This window comes from Amblyomma maculatum, chromosome 5 (genome assembly GCF_055883805.1).
Source record: "Amblyomma maculatum isolate TAMU_Amacu chromosome 5, ASM5588380v1, whole genome shotgun sequence".
Taxonomy (NCBI): domain Eukaryota; kingdom Metazoa; phylum Arthropoda; class Arachnida; order Ixodida; family Ixodidae; genus Amblyomma; species Amblyomma maculatum.
The window spans coordinates 157,449,653-157,466,978 of NC_139348.1; the positions used below are offsets into that span (position 1 = coordinate 157,449,653).

The 17,326-nt window shown below is 41.7% G+C and overlaps 1 protein-coding gene across 1 annotated transcript in view; it reads right to left on the reverse strand.

The window, feature by feature from the left end:
• Positions 1–160: 160 nt before the first annotated feature.
• Positions 161–17,326, reverse strand: part of dor (vacuolar protein sorting-associated protein 18 dor) — a 40,953-nt gene continuing 23,787 nt past the window's right edge. The window contains exons 18-27 of the mRNA XM_084604827.1: positions 16,689–16,762; positions 15,751–15,906; positions 14,163–14,303; positions 13,296–13,427; positions 12,644–12,725; positions 11,762–12,011; positions 10,842–10,959; positions 6,688–6,831; positions 4,147–4,205; positions 161–347 (exon numbers count right to left, since the gene is read on the reverse strand). Of these exons, the coding sequence (XP_084460953.1) occupies positions 284–347; positions 4,147–4,205; positions 6,688–6,831; positions 10,842–10,959; positions 11,762–12,011; positions 12,644–12,725; positions 13,296–13,427; positions 14,163–14,303; positions 15,751–15,906; positions 16,689–16,762 (1,220 nt within the window). The 3' untranslated portion in view covers positions 161–283. The remainder of the gene's footprint in view (positions 348–4,146; positions 4,206–6,687; positions 6,832–10,841; positions 10,960–11,761; positions 12,012–12,643; positions 12,726–13,295; positions 13,428–14,162; positions 14,304–15,750; positions 15,907–16,688; positions 16,763–17,326) is intronic.

A 17,326-nucleotide genomic window follows, 5' to 3' on the forward strand; every position in this document is an offset into this window, starting at 1 on the left:
CGCTGCTTAGTGTTTTACAAGTAGCACGATGTATTTTGAACAGCTGTAGACGATACTGTTGGACAGCATCCATCTCGACCATGCGCTTTGGAAGTAGATTGTTGCAGTTACCTCAACAGAAACATGAGCCGCGCCCATGCACGTAATGAAGCAATACAAGGACAACATATACTCGATTATTTATTATTATTAGCATGAGAGCAAACGACTTTGTTCAATCCTATATACAGACAGGTATATTTCGGTGACCTCTCGATCCCGGCCGCCGTTTCAAAATACCTCATCACCGCCAGTCATTCATCACTTCCTCGTAGTCTTCCGGGTTGATGAACGGCTCATCTACAGACCTGAATGGAAAAAAAAAAAAGAATAGAAAAAGGACACGTTGGCAGAATGACGCAAAAAAAAAAAAAAAAAAAAAAAGAAAATCTATGTAGGTCACGAAATTCGACCGTAGGCGATCGTCCAAGGCAAGCAATGAACGGAACAGATAAAATGGTGTTTGGCCTCGTTTTGCATAAAACAGACGCGGAAAATGATGCGAACGCGTCGCCGACGACTCCACGATGACAACTCACTAAGAGAACAAACCACGCAGTAGCCTCAACGCACAGATCCGGGATTATAGTTTCGACGCGTAAATTTACGCGCCGAAATTAAAACAGGAAAGGCACTGTGATTGTCACATTCGTCAGAGGACACCTGAACCGCGCCATAAAGAAAGGATCTGTTCGTCACCTTCGCAGCTAGATTCCGTTCATGTGCGACCTTTCTGGACCACGTACGTTTTGTGCCTGTCACGCCGACGTGCTAAGCCTAGCGCTCGACACCGCTGCCACCAATGGATTACAGCACTGTTTTTTCCTCTGCGATAATCCCCCACCTCCATTTTATTTTCTGAGGAAATCCCTGGAGCTCAAATGCATAAATCCACGCTACTAGGTCAAAGCCTACCCTGCCATGGTGGCCGAGTCAAAACGCTCGGCTACTGAATCGGAGCGGCCACGTTCGAATCCGACTGCTGTGACCGTGAGCTTTGATGGAGGCGAAAACACAAATGCGTCGATGTGTGCTATGCAATGTCAGTGCAGGTGTCGTCAAAATTGTTCCAGAGCCCTCCACTATGGCCCCTCTTTCTCCTTTCGCCTCCCCCTTCTTCCCTTCCCTCATGGCTCAGCTCAGGTGTCCATTGAGAAATGTGACAGATAATGCGTCTTTTCTTTCCTTTCCTATAAACCAATTTGCAATTTACATTAGATCAAAAACTACAATGCTCAAAATGAGGCGCACCTCATACTTCTAAATGTGTTATTTTCTTTATTACTAGCTGTGGGTCCTTTATTGCTCCAGGATCAAAGCAGCGGTAATCAAAGCTAAACTGCTGCATGCATCACTTTTGGAGATAGGCAAGAATACGCTTCAAGGCTAAGGTGATTATAATTAGTCTGCACTAAATGTGAATTAGTTTATAAGAAAAGAAAGACCCAGTATCTGTCACAGTTTTGGGCAGACACCTTACTGAGCCACAAGAGAAGGAAGCAAGGTGGCAATGAAAGGAGAGAGAAAAGGATGCCCTAGTGAAGGACTCGAATAATTTCAATCACCTGGGGATGTTTAACATCGCACAAGCACGGAAGCCTTTGCACTTCATCTCCATTGAAACATGGCCACCGTGGTTGGGTTTGAACCCAGGTACTCTGGTATAGTAATAGGGTGTCTTAACCATTAACGAGTGATACTCTGCACTCAAATTTTTATTTAGTTTTCTGGCTAGTTTGCAGTACTTTTTTGCTTTTGTCAAAAAGCCAGAAGTATGCTGTCTAATGCGACAATACATAAACAAAACTATTTGTTGTGCTGCTGTGAAATGACCTGTAGCACCATCCGTGACTGAAGAGGCAAAACGGCCACAAAAATGTAATGGCTGCATAGTGTCACTAATAACAGATGGTGCCACCAGCTATGAGCACTAAAATTTGGAACTTTTAGGTATTGTGCCGCTGCAAGCAAAATGTGTGCTAATTTACTTCTAATTAAGAGGTCCTGAAACTGCAAAACCTTGGTTACAATTTGTTGGGCACCCACTGGCTTGAACTGATGTCCACTGGAAACAACAAGAAATCTGCTGGTTTTCTGCAGGTTGTACTGCTTTCAGTAGAGTGCAACTGGTTTTCGCTCGTCCCAGTCGGTAACCTGCTGATTTTCTGTTAACTGCAATGATCCCAGCATATGCATACTGATTCTGGTTTGCTTTGGTTCATGTGATTTAACGTCCCAAAGCGACTCAGGCTATTAGAGACATTGTAGTGGAGGGCTCCGAAAATTTCGACCACCTGGGGTTCTTTAACGTGCACCGACACTACACAACACACGGGCCTTTTGCTTTTATTGAAAAGTGGCCGCCGTGGCCGGGATTCGATCCCACATCCTTGGGCACAGCAGTCCTGAGTCGAGCACCGTAACCACAGCACCACTGCTGCGGGACACACTGGTTCTGCATTTGGAACTGCTGGTCCTGAACCAGTTCCAGAAAATAACTTTTTGCTGTTCGTTTTAGAGATTTTTCATTGTACGTGTGGTGAATATTCTTCAATAGAACCTTTCAGCTCTCCTTTCCGGCCATATGGCTGCACTTGGGTGGATGTCAATAAGTAATTACTCCCTTAATACAAACATGACTGCACTTGGGCGGATGTCAATAAGTAATTACTCCCTTAATACAAACCTTTCAGGCGAAGTATATCGTTAATGCATACCTCGTGATATAAATTGCAATCATTTCCTGCGATTTTTAGGTTGTTTGGTTCGGTTTTATGGGTCTAACGTCCCAAATCAACTCGGGTCATCGAAAGGCCATAGTGGAAGGCTCCCGAAATTTTGACTACCTGGGGTCGTGCACTGTCATCGAACGGTACATGGGCACCTTGCTTTTTGTCTCCATCTAAATGTGGCTGCCATGGCCAGGATTCGATCCCGCATCCTTGGGCACAGGAGACGAGTGCCCTAACCACTGAGCCACCGTGGAGTGCCAATTAAGTTACATCCTTCTATACAGGCAGGCATTTACGACAACATTTAAATGCATAAGTGAGGCAACTGCTACATTAACGTGAAGGTTCGCTTCAAGACAAAAATTTATGGCTTAGGGGAAGTTGTTTTCAGATAATACACTGAATTCTAATGTGTACAAGGGACTATTTAAAAAAAGATTTAGTACTATTTAACAGAAACAAAAAATTTTCAAGCGATGCAGTCAGTGCTTAATCATTAGAAATGGAGCGAAAATTTATTGCAATCAAGTGGTAATTGAATCAAGGGGAGCCTTTCTAATATACTTGATGATGGGATCAGAGCCGTTTAAAACAAACCAGATGTTTGAGTCAACTTATTTAGAATTCCCATGATACCACTAATAAACGAGAAATCAAATTCCTTAAAAAAAAAAAAAGACAGATTTTCTAAAGACAAATATGTGTTATCGTGAATGTAAATTAAAAACGAAATATGTTAGGTTGAAATCATAGAAAAGATAAAGAAAGTAAGAATAATAAAGAACTAAAATTTGAATGTACTGTACATGCGAAAGAATTTCATAGGTTTAGATTTTCTTTTCACCATTATAAACTATACTGCTGAATACTTAGTGTTTAATTAAACTGCTTTGTTACTTTATCTCAAATTTTGTGTCAGACATGCTTTTTGGTTACTCTCTGACACCTTTTTCTCCATTATGTCTTTACATGATGTATCCACTTCCTTCCGTAATGACCCCTGGGCCCTAAAGGTTAAAATTAATTAATTAATTAAGACATTGTGGAAGATAACTGCAACGGGGCATGTTATAACAAGAATCTCAGAAATATGAAGACCAAGGCAACAAGCAAAAGTTCAAAATAGCACGACTTGTGATTTCCTTCGGTACATTTAATTATCACACGCATAGCGCAAAAAAATTCAATTTAAAAGTACCATCCCACTTGCCGCCATCCCACACTTTATGACACTTCATAGTTGGTGGACCTCCATGCATTGCTGTTATTCAAGGGTGCATGTCAGGCAGTATGCCAGGCAAGCATTTGGCTCAACACAAGAGAATTCCATGCGATGCATAATTGCCCCGTGATGCTGGAGCCCAGTCGTGCTTACCTGATTGCCATCTCGCCACAGAACAAGCACTCAGATGCAATGAGATCATCCAGTTCATTCTGCAAATCAAAGTAGAAAAAAAAGGGCACAGAAACCCATGCCTCAGCGTCCGTGTGATAAGAGGAGCATGTTATCACTCTTACTCATCGCAGCACCTGCTTGCATTAGTACCAAGTTTATTGCAGGCAAATTGGTCACGCGATAGTGCCCGATCAGTTCTTATCTACAGCACTTGACGATAAAATCCAATAGTGACGTCTGTGCAAAGTATCTGGTGAATGAAACTAAATACAACTGCAGTGGTGCCACCTATGTAATGTTAGACATATTTCAAATATATTACATAAGCTGCACCTCATATGATGGAGTGTTGCTTTAGAAATAGCTTGGTTTGGTTCAATTTATGAAGTTTAATATCCCAAAGTGGCTCAAGCTATCAAGTGACGTCGTACCGGAGGCCTCCGGATAATTTTAACCATCCGGGGTTCTTTAACATGCACTGGCAAGGTACACGGGCACCTTGCATTTCGCCTCCATCAGAATTACACGCCTAGAAGAAATTATAGAAATGTTTTTTTTTTCATTTTCACTCTGTAAATTCACTCATTAAAGGCAGAGAAAGAAATATGTTTGAAAATATAGTGTTTTGTGCAGCCTTATAATTCTAGCTCCACCTCTGCAACATAAACATGCCTTCCCACACTACAGGCCATTCCTGACAAGAAGGTAAAGATGTGTTAAATAAAGATAATTTTAAGTAAAATGCCAAATCCCTTTGGGCAAATTTTAACCCCCTTTTTTTTTATAGCTACAGCTTCTGTGCATTAGCTTGACAACAGTTTTAATAATATAGATTTGAGTCTACCATTGCTGCAGAACATATTATGATAACCGCTTCGAAAAGTGCCACCTCACCTCGAAGCGGTAAAGGTCACAAAATTTTTCTTAGTCTATTTTTGCTTTATAACTATGCTTAAGACATTAAAAAACATTAATTCCAGAGTGAAATTCGCCTACTCAATGAAATTATTCTTGCATACAGTTTCGGTTTCAGTAGCTGAACAATGGTTGCGATGCAGTGAGCACGAGATCCCGTGAGGCATAGAAACAAATGCACTAACAAAAATGCTTTTTGTCCATTGTCATTGTCATTTTCGCTTCTGCACAGTTCACCGTAAAAGTTACAAAGAATTAAAATGGCAAAGCAGCGATTGCATTGCAGCTTTTGTATGCCTCGTGTGATTCATACTCATCGCTCAGCAACCTGAAACAGGCTGAAACAGATTGAAAGAAAATGTATTTGCAAATTATTTCTCAACCGCTGGCAAATTCCACATGGAGAACCATGTTTATTAGTGTTATATGTAATATTCTACAGTAAAAACACACCAGCGAAAATTTAGTCTCTCCACCCCTTCTACCATACGCGGGAAGATTAATTTTTTTTTGTTTATCCAACAGCGTTGAGAGGAAACAAGGCTGGTTTCCTTGCACAAATACACATAAGCCATGCTCTCTCTTTTTCTAAACTAGTTGAGAGCACACAGTTTGGTGACAAATATATGGCATGTAAATGTAAAGCAAAAGGCATTGTGGCAGCATCTATGGCCCATTGAACACAACACATGACACTCGGAGAAGAAAGGTCGTTAACGATAAGCCAGCATTTTCAACCAACTAAATGTTGCTCTCTGAAGCATAGACTGTTTAGGCAGGGAAAGGAGAAAGAAAGAAATGCGTAGAAATAGAATTGAGCCCACGAGAATTCAAGAGTTGCTATTCCATGGGGCACTACGTACATGAACTGGCCGGTGCCCTATAGATTGGAGAACAAACACTCTAAGCCTGGCCGTTATCATCTCTGCCAATCAATGGTATGACGCGGCAGCTGCTTCCATTTCTCACAGGCACCGTGGCAAACTGTAAAAATAGCCCTTACTCCCCCTCCCCACCCCAGCCCACAAAGTCCTACTACCTCCCTGTCAATGAATTGCCAGTATATATTATAAGATGGCCAAAAGCAGATTCTGTCGTATCTTATTTTCTGCAGCATATGAAAAGATACTCCCAGGTTTTCATTCTCCTTAATATGAAGCATAAACATCAATACCACAGTAGTTTCTTTTTTCAGCTTTGGGCAAACTTCTCTTTGCAGTTTAGTGCTTAAACAGTTGATTGATCATGCAATTGCATTCAGCCGTACATTATCAGGGCTATCAGAACAATCACTTACTGAACAGATCATAACACACGACACAGCCACCTATCAAAAGCTTATCCGAACTGACACTTTGAGACCAGGTGAGCCCAAAATATCGAGTGCCCAATGACATTAATTTACAGCCTGGATTTCTGAGTTAATGTGGTTCATATGGTTTTACCTGGACATGAATACTTCTGTGACACTGCAAGACTGATACCAATAAGATTTGGCTGCATTTCACCTTCGCCCTTCATTATCTGATGCAAAGAAGAGACTCGCCGTCTACAGCGGAGACAGTCACCAGGCAAGGACAGCACATAGGAGATGGGCGCACTCACCATGAGTTTCTCGCGAGTCGTCAGCGATGGCAAGCCCGCCGCCGAAGACAAAGAGGCACTGTCATCTCGACCGCTGAGCATCGCCAGTTGCCGGTGGATGTCCTCGATCCGGCTTGCCTTCGCTGGGAGCGAGTGCTGCTGGACCTTCACGCACGAGACGGCATTCGGAGAGAACAATAAGGTAAGACGGCCGAAGGAGTGCGAGAGTGGGAACCTCTCAGAAAACGTGCGCGTATGAGAACAAAACGTGGAATTAGTGAACAGAAATCAGGAAGACTAGAGTAAGGCAAAACTATGTTTACAGGGCTGCAGAGGTGAGCTTAACAGTTTTCTCCACTCCCCCCATGGCTGAAAAAAAATATAATTCCCCTGTCTGAGGAAAGGACCTAGCTTTGCAAACAGATATCAAGAAACACTGTCAGGTGGCAGAAAAACTCCATATTAATTAGCTGCCTGAGGACAGAAGGAGCCGTGTACACAGTATGCAGCTATAGACCTTTTCAAAATTGCCCAAAGGGCGCTGCTATATTGGAGACTGGGCTGTGCTCATAACACAGGAAAAAGGTGCAGATTCTCCCCCTACACCTGCTTCACAGCCCAGTCAAATCGGTTTTTCCTAGGGTCATGAAAAGGTCTATACAAGGCAGGTTACACAGTTCCCATAAATCATTGCTGTGAAAAAAGAAAAAAAAAAATATGTGAATAAAACATTGGAGAGGTGCTTATGCAATCACACAAATTTCAGTCAGCTGCATGATTTAGGCACACAAAGGGAAAGCGGATTAATGAGTCACATGAATGAATGTGACCTAGCCTAAGGATTCACATATGCCAAAATGAACTACACATAAATGGCAACAAATTTTGGTAGGATCCAGTGGACCTGCATACCAGACAGCCTCCTGCTGCTATATAATGTGTAATTTCCCCACACATGTCAACTTCTTAGGTGTCGCCAACACATGGGTGAAGCCATGCACTCACATGGGGCCCCCGGTTCTCCAGCGTCAGACCTCAAAGAACAAAAAAATTACAGGACTGGGCTTAAGTCAGTTTAAGAGCAGAAATGGCAAAAGCCATTTACAGGACTATTTTAACTAACTTCATCGTCATTGTCATCCCTATTATCATCATCACTATCACTCCTATCATCATTATCAACTAAATGCATCATCATTGTCATCACTGCTATCATTATTAGCATTGTCACTGATTGCATCATCGTTGTCATTGCTACTATTATCCTCGCGCTAGACAAGGAGAATTACGATCGGTTTCTTGCGAGCCTGGCATGACCAAGTGGTTAGCGTGCTCGGCTGGTGATCAGAGGGACAGACGTTCGAATCCTGGTGGAGATAAGTTTTTTTTTTGGTTGGTTTGGTTGGTTTGTGGGGTTTAACGTCCCAAAGCAACTCAGGCTATGAGAGACGCCGTAGTGGAGGACTCCGGGAGTTTTTTTTTATTGCAAAAGCAATACTACGCCAGATATAACCACTTGTCGCTGCGTGCCGTGTCCGTGGAAAAAGAAGAAAAAGGAGGAAGAAGAGGAGCAGCAGAAGAAGAAGAAGGCTCGGTCACCTGCAGCTAATGCTTTCGCTCCATATTCGGTTCAGCAGTGTTGAACCCTTCTAATTTTTTTTCTTAACTATCAGTTCATGCAAACATTTCCTGCAGACATTTGTGCAGCCCATGAGCCTAGAGCCCTAGAAGCACTGGCCCCTCTAATGACATAACAGCCATTTAGAACTGGTACTCTGCCCTCCAGTATACAGGGTCTTTCATATTAGGGTGGCTGGTTGCAAATAATTCCTCTGTGCAAACTACCACCCCATTCGCATCCAGACAGTGCGTAAAAAGTAATAAGGCCTACACTGATTGGGAAGCTATTTAATGCAGGCAGCCGTGTGAATTATCAACTGAGATACTGCTGTTGATCATGACTCTTGTTTGTGAAGAAACACACAAAACAGTGAATTCAATAGATGGTGCCACCTGTCAGATAAAGATGCAACCAAGATTCTCGCTCATTTCCATGGTTAACCGCTCTTTGCGCCGGTAACACTTAGTCTAGCAGGCAGCCTCATTTCATGAAGCCACCACCACTCTGCTTGCTTTATCACGAATAGGAGGCCAGTCAGCCGAAGTTTCTCAAAGATTCCAGAAAATCCAGACAATTTCTGATGTTAAATTACTTATCAAGCAACACAGACAAAAGCACGCTACCTTGCACAAATGCCAGGAAGCTCAGCTAGCGTCTGCTTGAGCATAACAATAAAAGCGCAGCGCTAAAGAGAAAACAGGATAACAATGGGGAGCTAATATGGCATGATGCACAGCATCTATGTCCCATCTGCTTCCTGTTGTTTCCCCATTTCCTTTTTTTTTTCTTGTGTCGTTATGCTTTTACTACACTTGCCAACAAAAGCAAAGATAAAGGGGTGGAGCTTCTTGTAACTATGTCACTCTGCCGACAGTTAAGCCACATGATGAAAATTTCACACTGCTTGCTGTGCAGTTTTTTGCTACATTGTTTTTCCCACACTGGTTGCTGTGCAATTTTTTTCCTCCACCGTTGAAGCTGCTGGCAGACTCTATGCAAGCCTCTCCAAACAGGACATGCATGCATAAACAATTTGTAAGAAAAAAAAAAAATGAAAAAGAATTCTGCAATTTTTTAAGCTATAATTGCACACTTATATTAGAAATTTTCCATAAATAATGAGTGTTGGAAAAATATTAGGCTTTAGAAGAAAACTAAGAGCTGCAAAAGGAAACAATAGTCATTTACTGGGAAGAAATTGCATGTTTCGAATCTATGGCCTTGGCTCCACAGCCAAGAAAGGTTGTCACAAATTATAGCTCTTTTTTCCAGTTTTGCTACAGCATAGAAGTCACAAAGGAATAATTGTCGGTCAGTCGGTAAGACATTACAAGGACAAAGCAACTTCAAAAGCACGACATAGAAGCTGCATAGAGAGAGGACAGCCTTGTGTTGTTGTCTGCCTCTATCCTGTGTTTTTAGCAATTTTTCCTCCTTATATTGTAGACAAATCAATCAGTGCCTACACAGCCTTGAAACTGATAACACAAAATGCAAATTCAAACATATCTTTCTTAGCTCAAGCGGGCTATGCCACCCTGCTGTTCGAGGACAAATTGAAGTTGGCCTGCACTGATGGATTAGCCTTGTTCTAAAAAATAAATTCGCTATTTTGGCTAAATAATGAATATTTTATAAAATAGAAAATGCAAAAAAAAAAAAAAAAATTACACACAAGCACCGGACCACTACCCAAGAAAGCAACGACTACTTCAAGGAAGTGTTATTAATGCGAAAGCATTACTTCGCTATGTTCACAGATTTGCAGAATGTGTCCGCAGACTACACCCCCTGATCACATCCGCAGAAGGTGTCCGCAAAATCGTGTCCACAGCAGTTGGGAATAATTGAGAAGCGGTAGAGGTTAATGAGTGCTGTCAATCAATAGAGGGTGATGCAATGTTTTGTCCAAAAAAATAGTTAGGCCAATAAGTTATCTAGATAATTATTTAGAGGCAAAATGCGCAAAATCGTGTCCGCAGCAGTTGTGCGTAATTGAGAAGTGGTAGAGGTTATTGAGTGGTGTCAATCGATAAAGGGTAACATAATGTTTTGTCTGAAAAAATAATTAGGCCAATAAGTTAATTAGGTAATTAATTAGAGGCAAACAATGTAAAAGTAAATGCGAAATTGGTCTCATTAGCCAATAGCTTGGTGCCACATTTGAATGTATCAAATACTAAAATAGTTTGTTAAATCAGTGAATTAAGGTGATGTCAAGGATGTGACATCACGCAAATGGAAGTAGAGCCGAAAAAGGGCATAGGAAGGGATTGGCGCGCATTTTGAAAGTACCAAAGACTAAAATGGGCAAACAGTCAACAATCACCTACAAACAGTGATTAGTAATCTTATGGTGTAGTATAAGGGGAAAAAGCTGACCTATTTTAAAACTAAGTTTCTTGTCAATAAACACATAACATGCTGCTCAACAACCCTCAATATATCTGAATCAGGCATAGGATCAATATTTACCTAGAACAAGATACCGTATTGAAAGCATTAAGTGCACAATCTCGAAACATCAAAAACGAAACCATAGCATCAAGCTCACCTCAGCTGAAAGGCAGTCACTGTGAAACATGTGGCCACAGGGGAACAAGTAGAAGGCCTGGTTCATTACTGCATACTCGCACAGGGCACACTTTTCGTCCGACTGTGCCACAGCATACCTAGGTGGTCGAAAGTGAACAGAAAACAGTGACAAGGAACTCAGTAACAATGCAAGACATTTACTGGAAAACAGCTCTGCATTGGGACTCCGTTTCAGAAAATGCTACCACACCAGCAGCAACCCGGTGTTTTGGACCACCAAAGTGAGCTGACGCGAACAGGTCTCCTCCTCCCTTTTCACAGCATGTCAGTTAACCTGAAGTTTTGCAACTCCAGACAGCCCAACAGAATTCCATGAGTGCAGGAGGACTGCTGTGCCCTGGCTATTGGTCGCTGGACACAAGAATGGATACCAATAGACTTCTTTTGACGTGTTTCTGCCCAGTCAATGAAAATTCTGCATAATTTGTGCACAATTACCACCAGTTTTTAATACATTTTGATTCCTCGGCTGTATTTCCTTATTAATTGAGTGCATTAGAAGATACTGCACTTCAACGAAAGTTTCGGACCTCCATGTTCCTTGCAGCATCCTGCTTTCCTAAGCAATCCTCTACCAGCAAAAGTGTCTGCACATCATTGCGGAAGAATTATGATGGTTATTGAACACAGTAGTGGCGTTTACACCGCTGAACTTGTCAGAAATGGGGTTTATACTTTTTTGATCCTGGACAAATAGGTACAAAAAAAAATAAAAGACGAACCTAACATACACAGAATGCCTGTAAGATGTCCTCTCAAGCAAGTGGTTCTTTTTTTCTCATCTATACTTTCCGACACTTATCCTTTCAATGCATGAGCCAGCCCAACAGCAGCAGATCCCATCAAACTGAGACTGTGATCGACGAAATGGTAACGCACTTGTTGCGGAAGGATTGGATCTCGGCACGGATCTCCTTGGCGGAGCGGGTGGCCTCCTCCATCTCAGCCTTGAGGCCCTCGATGTGGGCATTGTACTCCTCGAGCGAGGCACAGATGGCCTCCTTGAAGTGGTCGATGCGCACAAACTCGTCGAAGAAAGGCAGGATGTCCTCGATCTTGATGAGGTCACACTCCTGGAGGAACTCCATGGCCCGCTTGATGTCCTTCTGCTCTGTCACCACATGCTGGGCTGCACCAGAAGAGCCAGCGACAAAGGCAAAGGAAGCTACGTCACTTGAGGGTCCTCAATTGCGCTGAAAACTTAAAAAATAATTAAATAAAGCAACTCAGGAATGGACATGCTACCATAATATGTGGTGCAATCTAAAATCCTAGCAACAGCCGAGTCACATGCGTGCTGCTGGTCTTTTTCAGTGAAACTGCGTTATTTGCACATGTAACAAAACCACTATCCTCCTGCCCCGATCCTCTCTTCTACCCTTCACACACTTTTCTTTCATCTCATTGGACATCTAAGCCGATGTTACGGGTCCAAAGGTTGGCACCTGACTTCTTTTTTTTTTAAATTTCGTTTTACCCTCAAACACTGTTATTATGCTATTTAAATAAATTACTGATTCAGACTCCCTTTACTTTTTTTTATGCGGCACAAGCCAAGGCGCCGCTTTTCTCATAGTTTTACTTCCAGGTGTGAAGTGATGCCCTCATGTTACAAATGATGTTGCTGAGTGCTTCAAGAATGCAAAGGAATACATACAAGCTAATCTTGCTTGAAAATTTTCTTCCAGAGAAAAAAGGGTTTTCATAGAAAATGGCCTAGAGATACCAAACTTCCAAGCTGGTGGAGAATGGTTCACTCACCAATCTTAAGCCACAGCTTTTTGCGCAACTCCTCGTTGTTCTCTGGCTTGTCAGCATTCAATTTGGCCAGGTCAATGTCCACCTAGAGGTCAATGACACGAATTACAAAAAATAAAATGCACACTGTTAAACGAGCACGAAATGATCACTTAGCGCCGGAGCTTGCGACATCTTTAGTCTAGCAAAATTCAGCAGCTTTCAAGCAGGGTTAAAAAATGCTGCATGTCACAATCTTTCCATCCCTTCCTACCTAACGCATACACATAAAAAAAAATTTGACTACTACAATGACTGGCTGGTGAAACAGTTTGCAACAAAAATTTACAGTTATGATTGGTTCCGAAGTTAAAGTGTAAGAAAGAGAGATGAAGGTTGAGGAATTCGTGAATTCAAGTCCTTGAAGAACAAAGCAAGGAGCTTTCCAAGAACTCATTCGGAACCCATTTTTGAAAGCCCTTGCTTTGGTGTAAGACATTTTCAGCGAAGGCCATTCATTGACATGCTAAAAAGAAAAAAAAAAAATCGGTACAAAAATTTCACAATTTCCTTCAAAAAGCAAACAAGATTTGACTGCAGTGTCGCTGCTGAGAGAGATTTGAGTGATAGGCATCCATCATTCAGCATCCGAAAGCTGCAATGACACAGGCCTTGCCTTCAGTGCCAAGTCCACGGCCTCCTCGTAGAGCTCCATGGTGGTGTAGATGTGCACACAGGCCCTCGTCAAGTTCAGCTCAGAGCAGACACGCAGCGCATACTTCAGGTCATAGGGAACTGTTGCCTGGTCCTAGAAAAAAAATACCAAAATAATTATATACTGTGGAATAACTTTGGCTAGAGCAGAAATGAATGTACCTTGAAACTTGTCTCCATTACAAACAGCACTGTTTGGAAAAAAATCTCCTTGCCCCTGTTGCCTGTCTGAAGCTTTGTGCTTTGTCATCTACGTGCATAAATATAAAGTGCCAGCATGACTGCAAGGTCTGCTCAACACAATGATTTCCCGTTTACATATTTTGAATGGCTGAAAAAGTAAAAATTCAACACTTGCAATGCTAGTTGTTATGCCTTATTGTGTCACACCAAGGACGGCATTGCACTTTGTGACAATTATCGTCACGTCTAATTTGTACGCACCTTATACCACGGCTACAAAATAAAATTCAAGTGATGATTTTCGATTTCAGTGAAAGCCCAGAGAGAAAGAAAAGAAGTCCAAAATTTCCCTGCATTATCAAATGGTGATCAGCGAAATCTATAGCAACCCTAGGTACTACACTTTCAAAGATCGCAAGGGCATTTATGGACTATCATTGTGATAACTGCTGGCATAGGGAATATGTTTCTTTTGTTCTCTAAGAATTTCACCAGCGTACACTGTAGCCCTCATTGCCATCAGGGTTGTTCGGCACCACTGAAACGGCGCGGCAGAATAAATTTCATTTCTCATCCCTAGTTACGACAAAATTAGTGTTCAGGAAATACTACATAGACTAACAGAACAGACGGTCCACTAACGAACCTGGCCCTCTATGTCGAGGTAACGCATGAGCTTGTCCGGTTCCAGCCGAGCATACAGGGCAAGCAGATAGTTGTGGATGGCCTCGTCCCGGCTACCCAGCTTGCCGACACAGAACTCGAGGTAGCGGATTGCCTCGCATCCCTGCAGGCACAGGCAGTAGACATACATTCGTTTATCATCAGACAGTAATGAACAACAATCCTCATTTGTAAATGACCTGCATGTGCAACTGGGCCACAATACCATCAAACCATTTTATTCCCCGCATGTAATTCGTTAAGCAGGGACAGGGCTCCTGGAACATTATTCTCTATTTTTAGGCTTATGCAATGAAAATGGGCAGCCTTGATAAGCTTCTACACTTATTTCAAATACGTAATCATTTTACTGATATGTCAGTTAGCTTTCAAAATATTTCACATTTTCAACTCATTTGTTTGCAGAAATAATAGAGTGAAAACCACCAGTCTGAAAACTGTTATTAACATATGGCCAGATAGTACAGAGTATAAGAAACACAAAGTAAGAGCTAACTTTTTGATCAGTAATATATTAGTCCTTTTGCAACTTGTTGAAGTTTGATGTTTGTATGATGTTTGTAAAGTGGTTGATGAACCTCTTATAGAGCGTACAAAAAAATGAGCAAGCAAGAAATGAGAAATTTGTTCACAACATTGTATAGATTAACCACTTAAGAGTATGCTGCAATAAAAATTATTCCTTTATCTTTTCTAGATGTGAAGACATCCTTTCTATAAACTAGCAAATCAAAAACTTCGCGTTTCGCGAAAACGAAAAAAAAAATGAGTAGAGATGAGATTTATTGAACTCGACTGCACTTTATAAAGTGAGATTAATGACACAAGGAATGAAAAAATTAGTAGACATGTAGGAGATGGACTGTAGGTTTCTAAAATGGCATTTTCAAAACGTCGCTTTTTTGTTATTTTCGGTCCCACAATTAGCTCTGTTCTCACTTAGTGGGGCTAATAGCTGACCAAAATGTGTTAAGAGTTCAGGTTGGAAATGGAAAGCTTTTGCCTCACACTGGCAAAAGATTTTCTAATACCAATAAAACAAGGTTTATAAATTTTATTTCTGTGTTGAAGACAAATCAAACTCAAGCACGTTGAGGCCATTAGTACCACACTTTATCCAAATAAGGTGGTTTGGTTTCCTGCCAAAAACCCCATCACATTTATTTCCTCTGTAGGCTTTAGAGAATGGCTTTAGAAATTTGCAAAAGTGCATGCTGAAACAGTATCTGGTATACAATGTAGAATCCCACAGACATGGGTGGTCACCATCATTATTCAAGAAAGCTTTCAGGATGAGCTTTACACAGCAGAAACAACAGTAGGCATAAGACTAACAAGCAAACCCCAGAATAAATTTGGCATTTTAAAGGAAAACGCATATGTACCTTCTCACTAGTCAAAGACTACTCTTTGGCAGTCCCTGAACCTTGTCCAACTGAATGCACACCTAATATGACAAAAAACACTGACGTTGATCATCGATTTCATGAAACTGGGCTCTGAATGCATCTCAGGGTGGTTGTCTTGTGACAAGTCGCTCATGCACGGACCTGTGACCGATCCTTGATATTGTCGTACTGGACCAAGGCAGGGATTAGACGAGCAGGGTCAAGACGCTTCTCCTGCGCAATCCACATGTCCACCGTCCTCTGCGGGATGCTCTGCACCAGCGTCGGCGAGAACTGGTACACCAGCTCGGGGTTGTTCTGTGGGAATGTTTGTTTGGACGGAAAGGAAAGCGGAATGATCAAGAAGGATAAAAAAAAAAGAAGACAAGCGTAACAAAGTGTCAATAGTGCAAAGTGAACAGGAACTTCAAACAATATTTGCACTGCCTTTGCCCTCAAACAGACTAACAAAATTCACTTTGCTACTGCATGAGTACGCATTTTGTCACACTCTTTCCTATAGGTTTTACTCCACATTGACGAGAAACACCAGTGCTTTTGCAATTAAATAGTCGACAGGCTTGGGCCAAGCATAAAATTAATATCTCAGCAGATGGGCACCTTGCACAGCAGATGGGCACCTTGCTTTCTGCCTCTATAAAAAAAATAGCACCTTGGCCAGGATTTGGTCACACGTCACTCGGTACAGTAGTTGGCTGCCCTAAGCATTAAGCCACCATAGTAGAGCATATCTCTTGTGTTTCTTAAACTATTTCCAAAATAAACTGACTTGACTAGGATAGCTCTCGCCCATGATAACACAGGTCCGGTTGGCAACAAAATAAAGATAGAAGGGGACATTTTTTAATGAGGAAGTTCACTGTCAGACACTTCCTCCAGTCATCTCATACGGAGACACTCCATGAACAAAGTTTCGCAAGATGTGCAGCTATTCTTTGCACTGCCCCCCCCCCCCCCCCCCCCAGAGAAAGTATTCGAGCAGTTATGTCTTCAATGCATTTCACACTATCACCTAGATACTTTTCAAACCAACAATGTCCTCTAAAGCCACTCGAAGGGCATAAAAAACAGCGGTGTACCTGTCTTGTCAGGACCTCTAGTGCTGCCACATAGTTCTTGTTCTGCAAGTGGTACTGAATGACTCGCTCAAAATCTGTGACAAAAACAAAAAAATTATGAGACATAAAACAACAAGTGTATAATAAGGACGCATGAAGAGAAACAAAGTCTAAAATTTTACTAATTAAAATCATAAGTAATTCAAGGTGTCACTCATTCTTTGTCATCACATAAAGCATCACTTATGAAAACGGATGCTTTGCTATTGAGATGCACAGCGAGTTCACCTTCACACAGCTTTTATTGTGACCCAACTGTAAGGATTAATTCATGATGCTTTCTCTTGAGACACAAGAGAACTCTTTTAAATGACATAAAGATGAACTAAAAGCTCCTGTCTAACCAAAATGGGAAATTATAGAACACTTACACTGTGACGCAACCTGCTAGTTACATTTTAAATGTGCCGCCGAAGAGGTGCTTGAAAATACATTATGGCTGTTATGTCCACATCAGCATTTTAGTGACTGCAGCCAGATGAGTGCAGTGTTCTTCAAATTTTGCAGCAGGATTCTTTGCTGTTTCGAATTTATTTAGCAACTTGAATGCATTTCTTTAAATATTCGCACGACAGAAATTGCTGCCCCTACTCATAGAA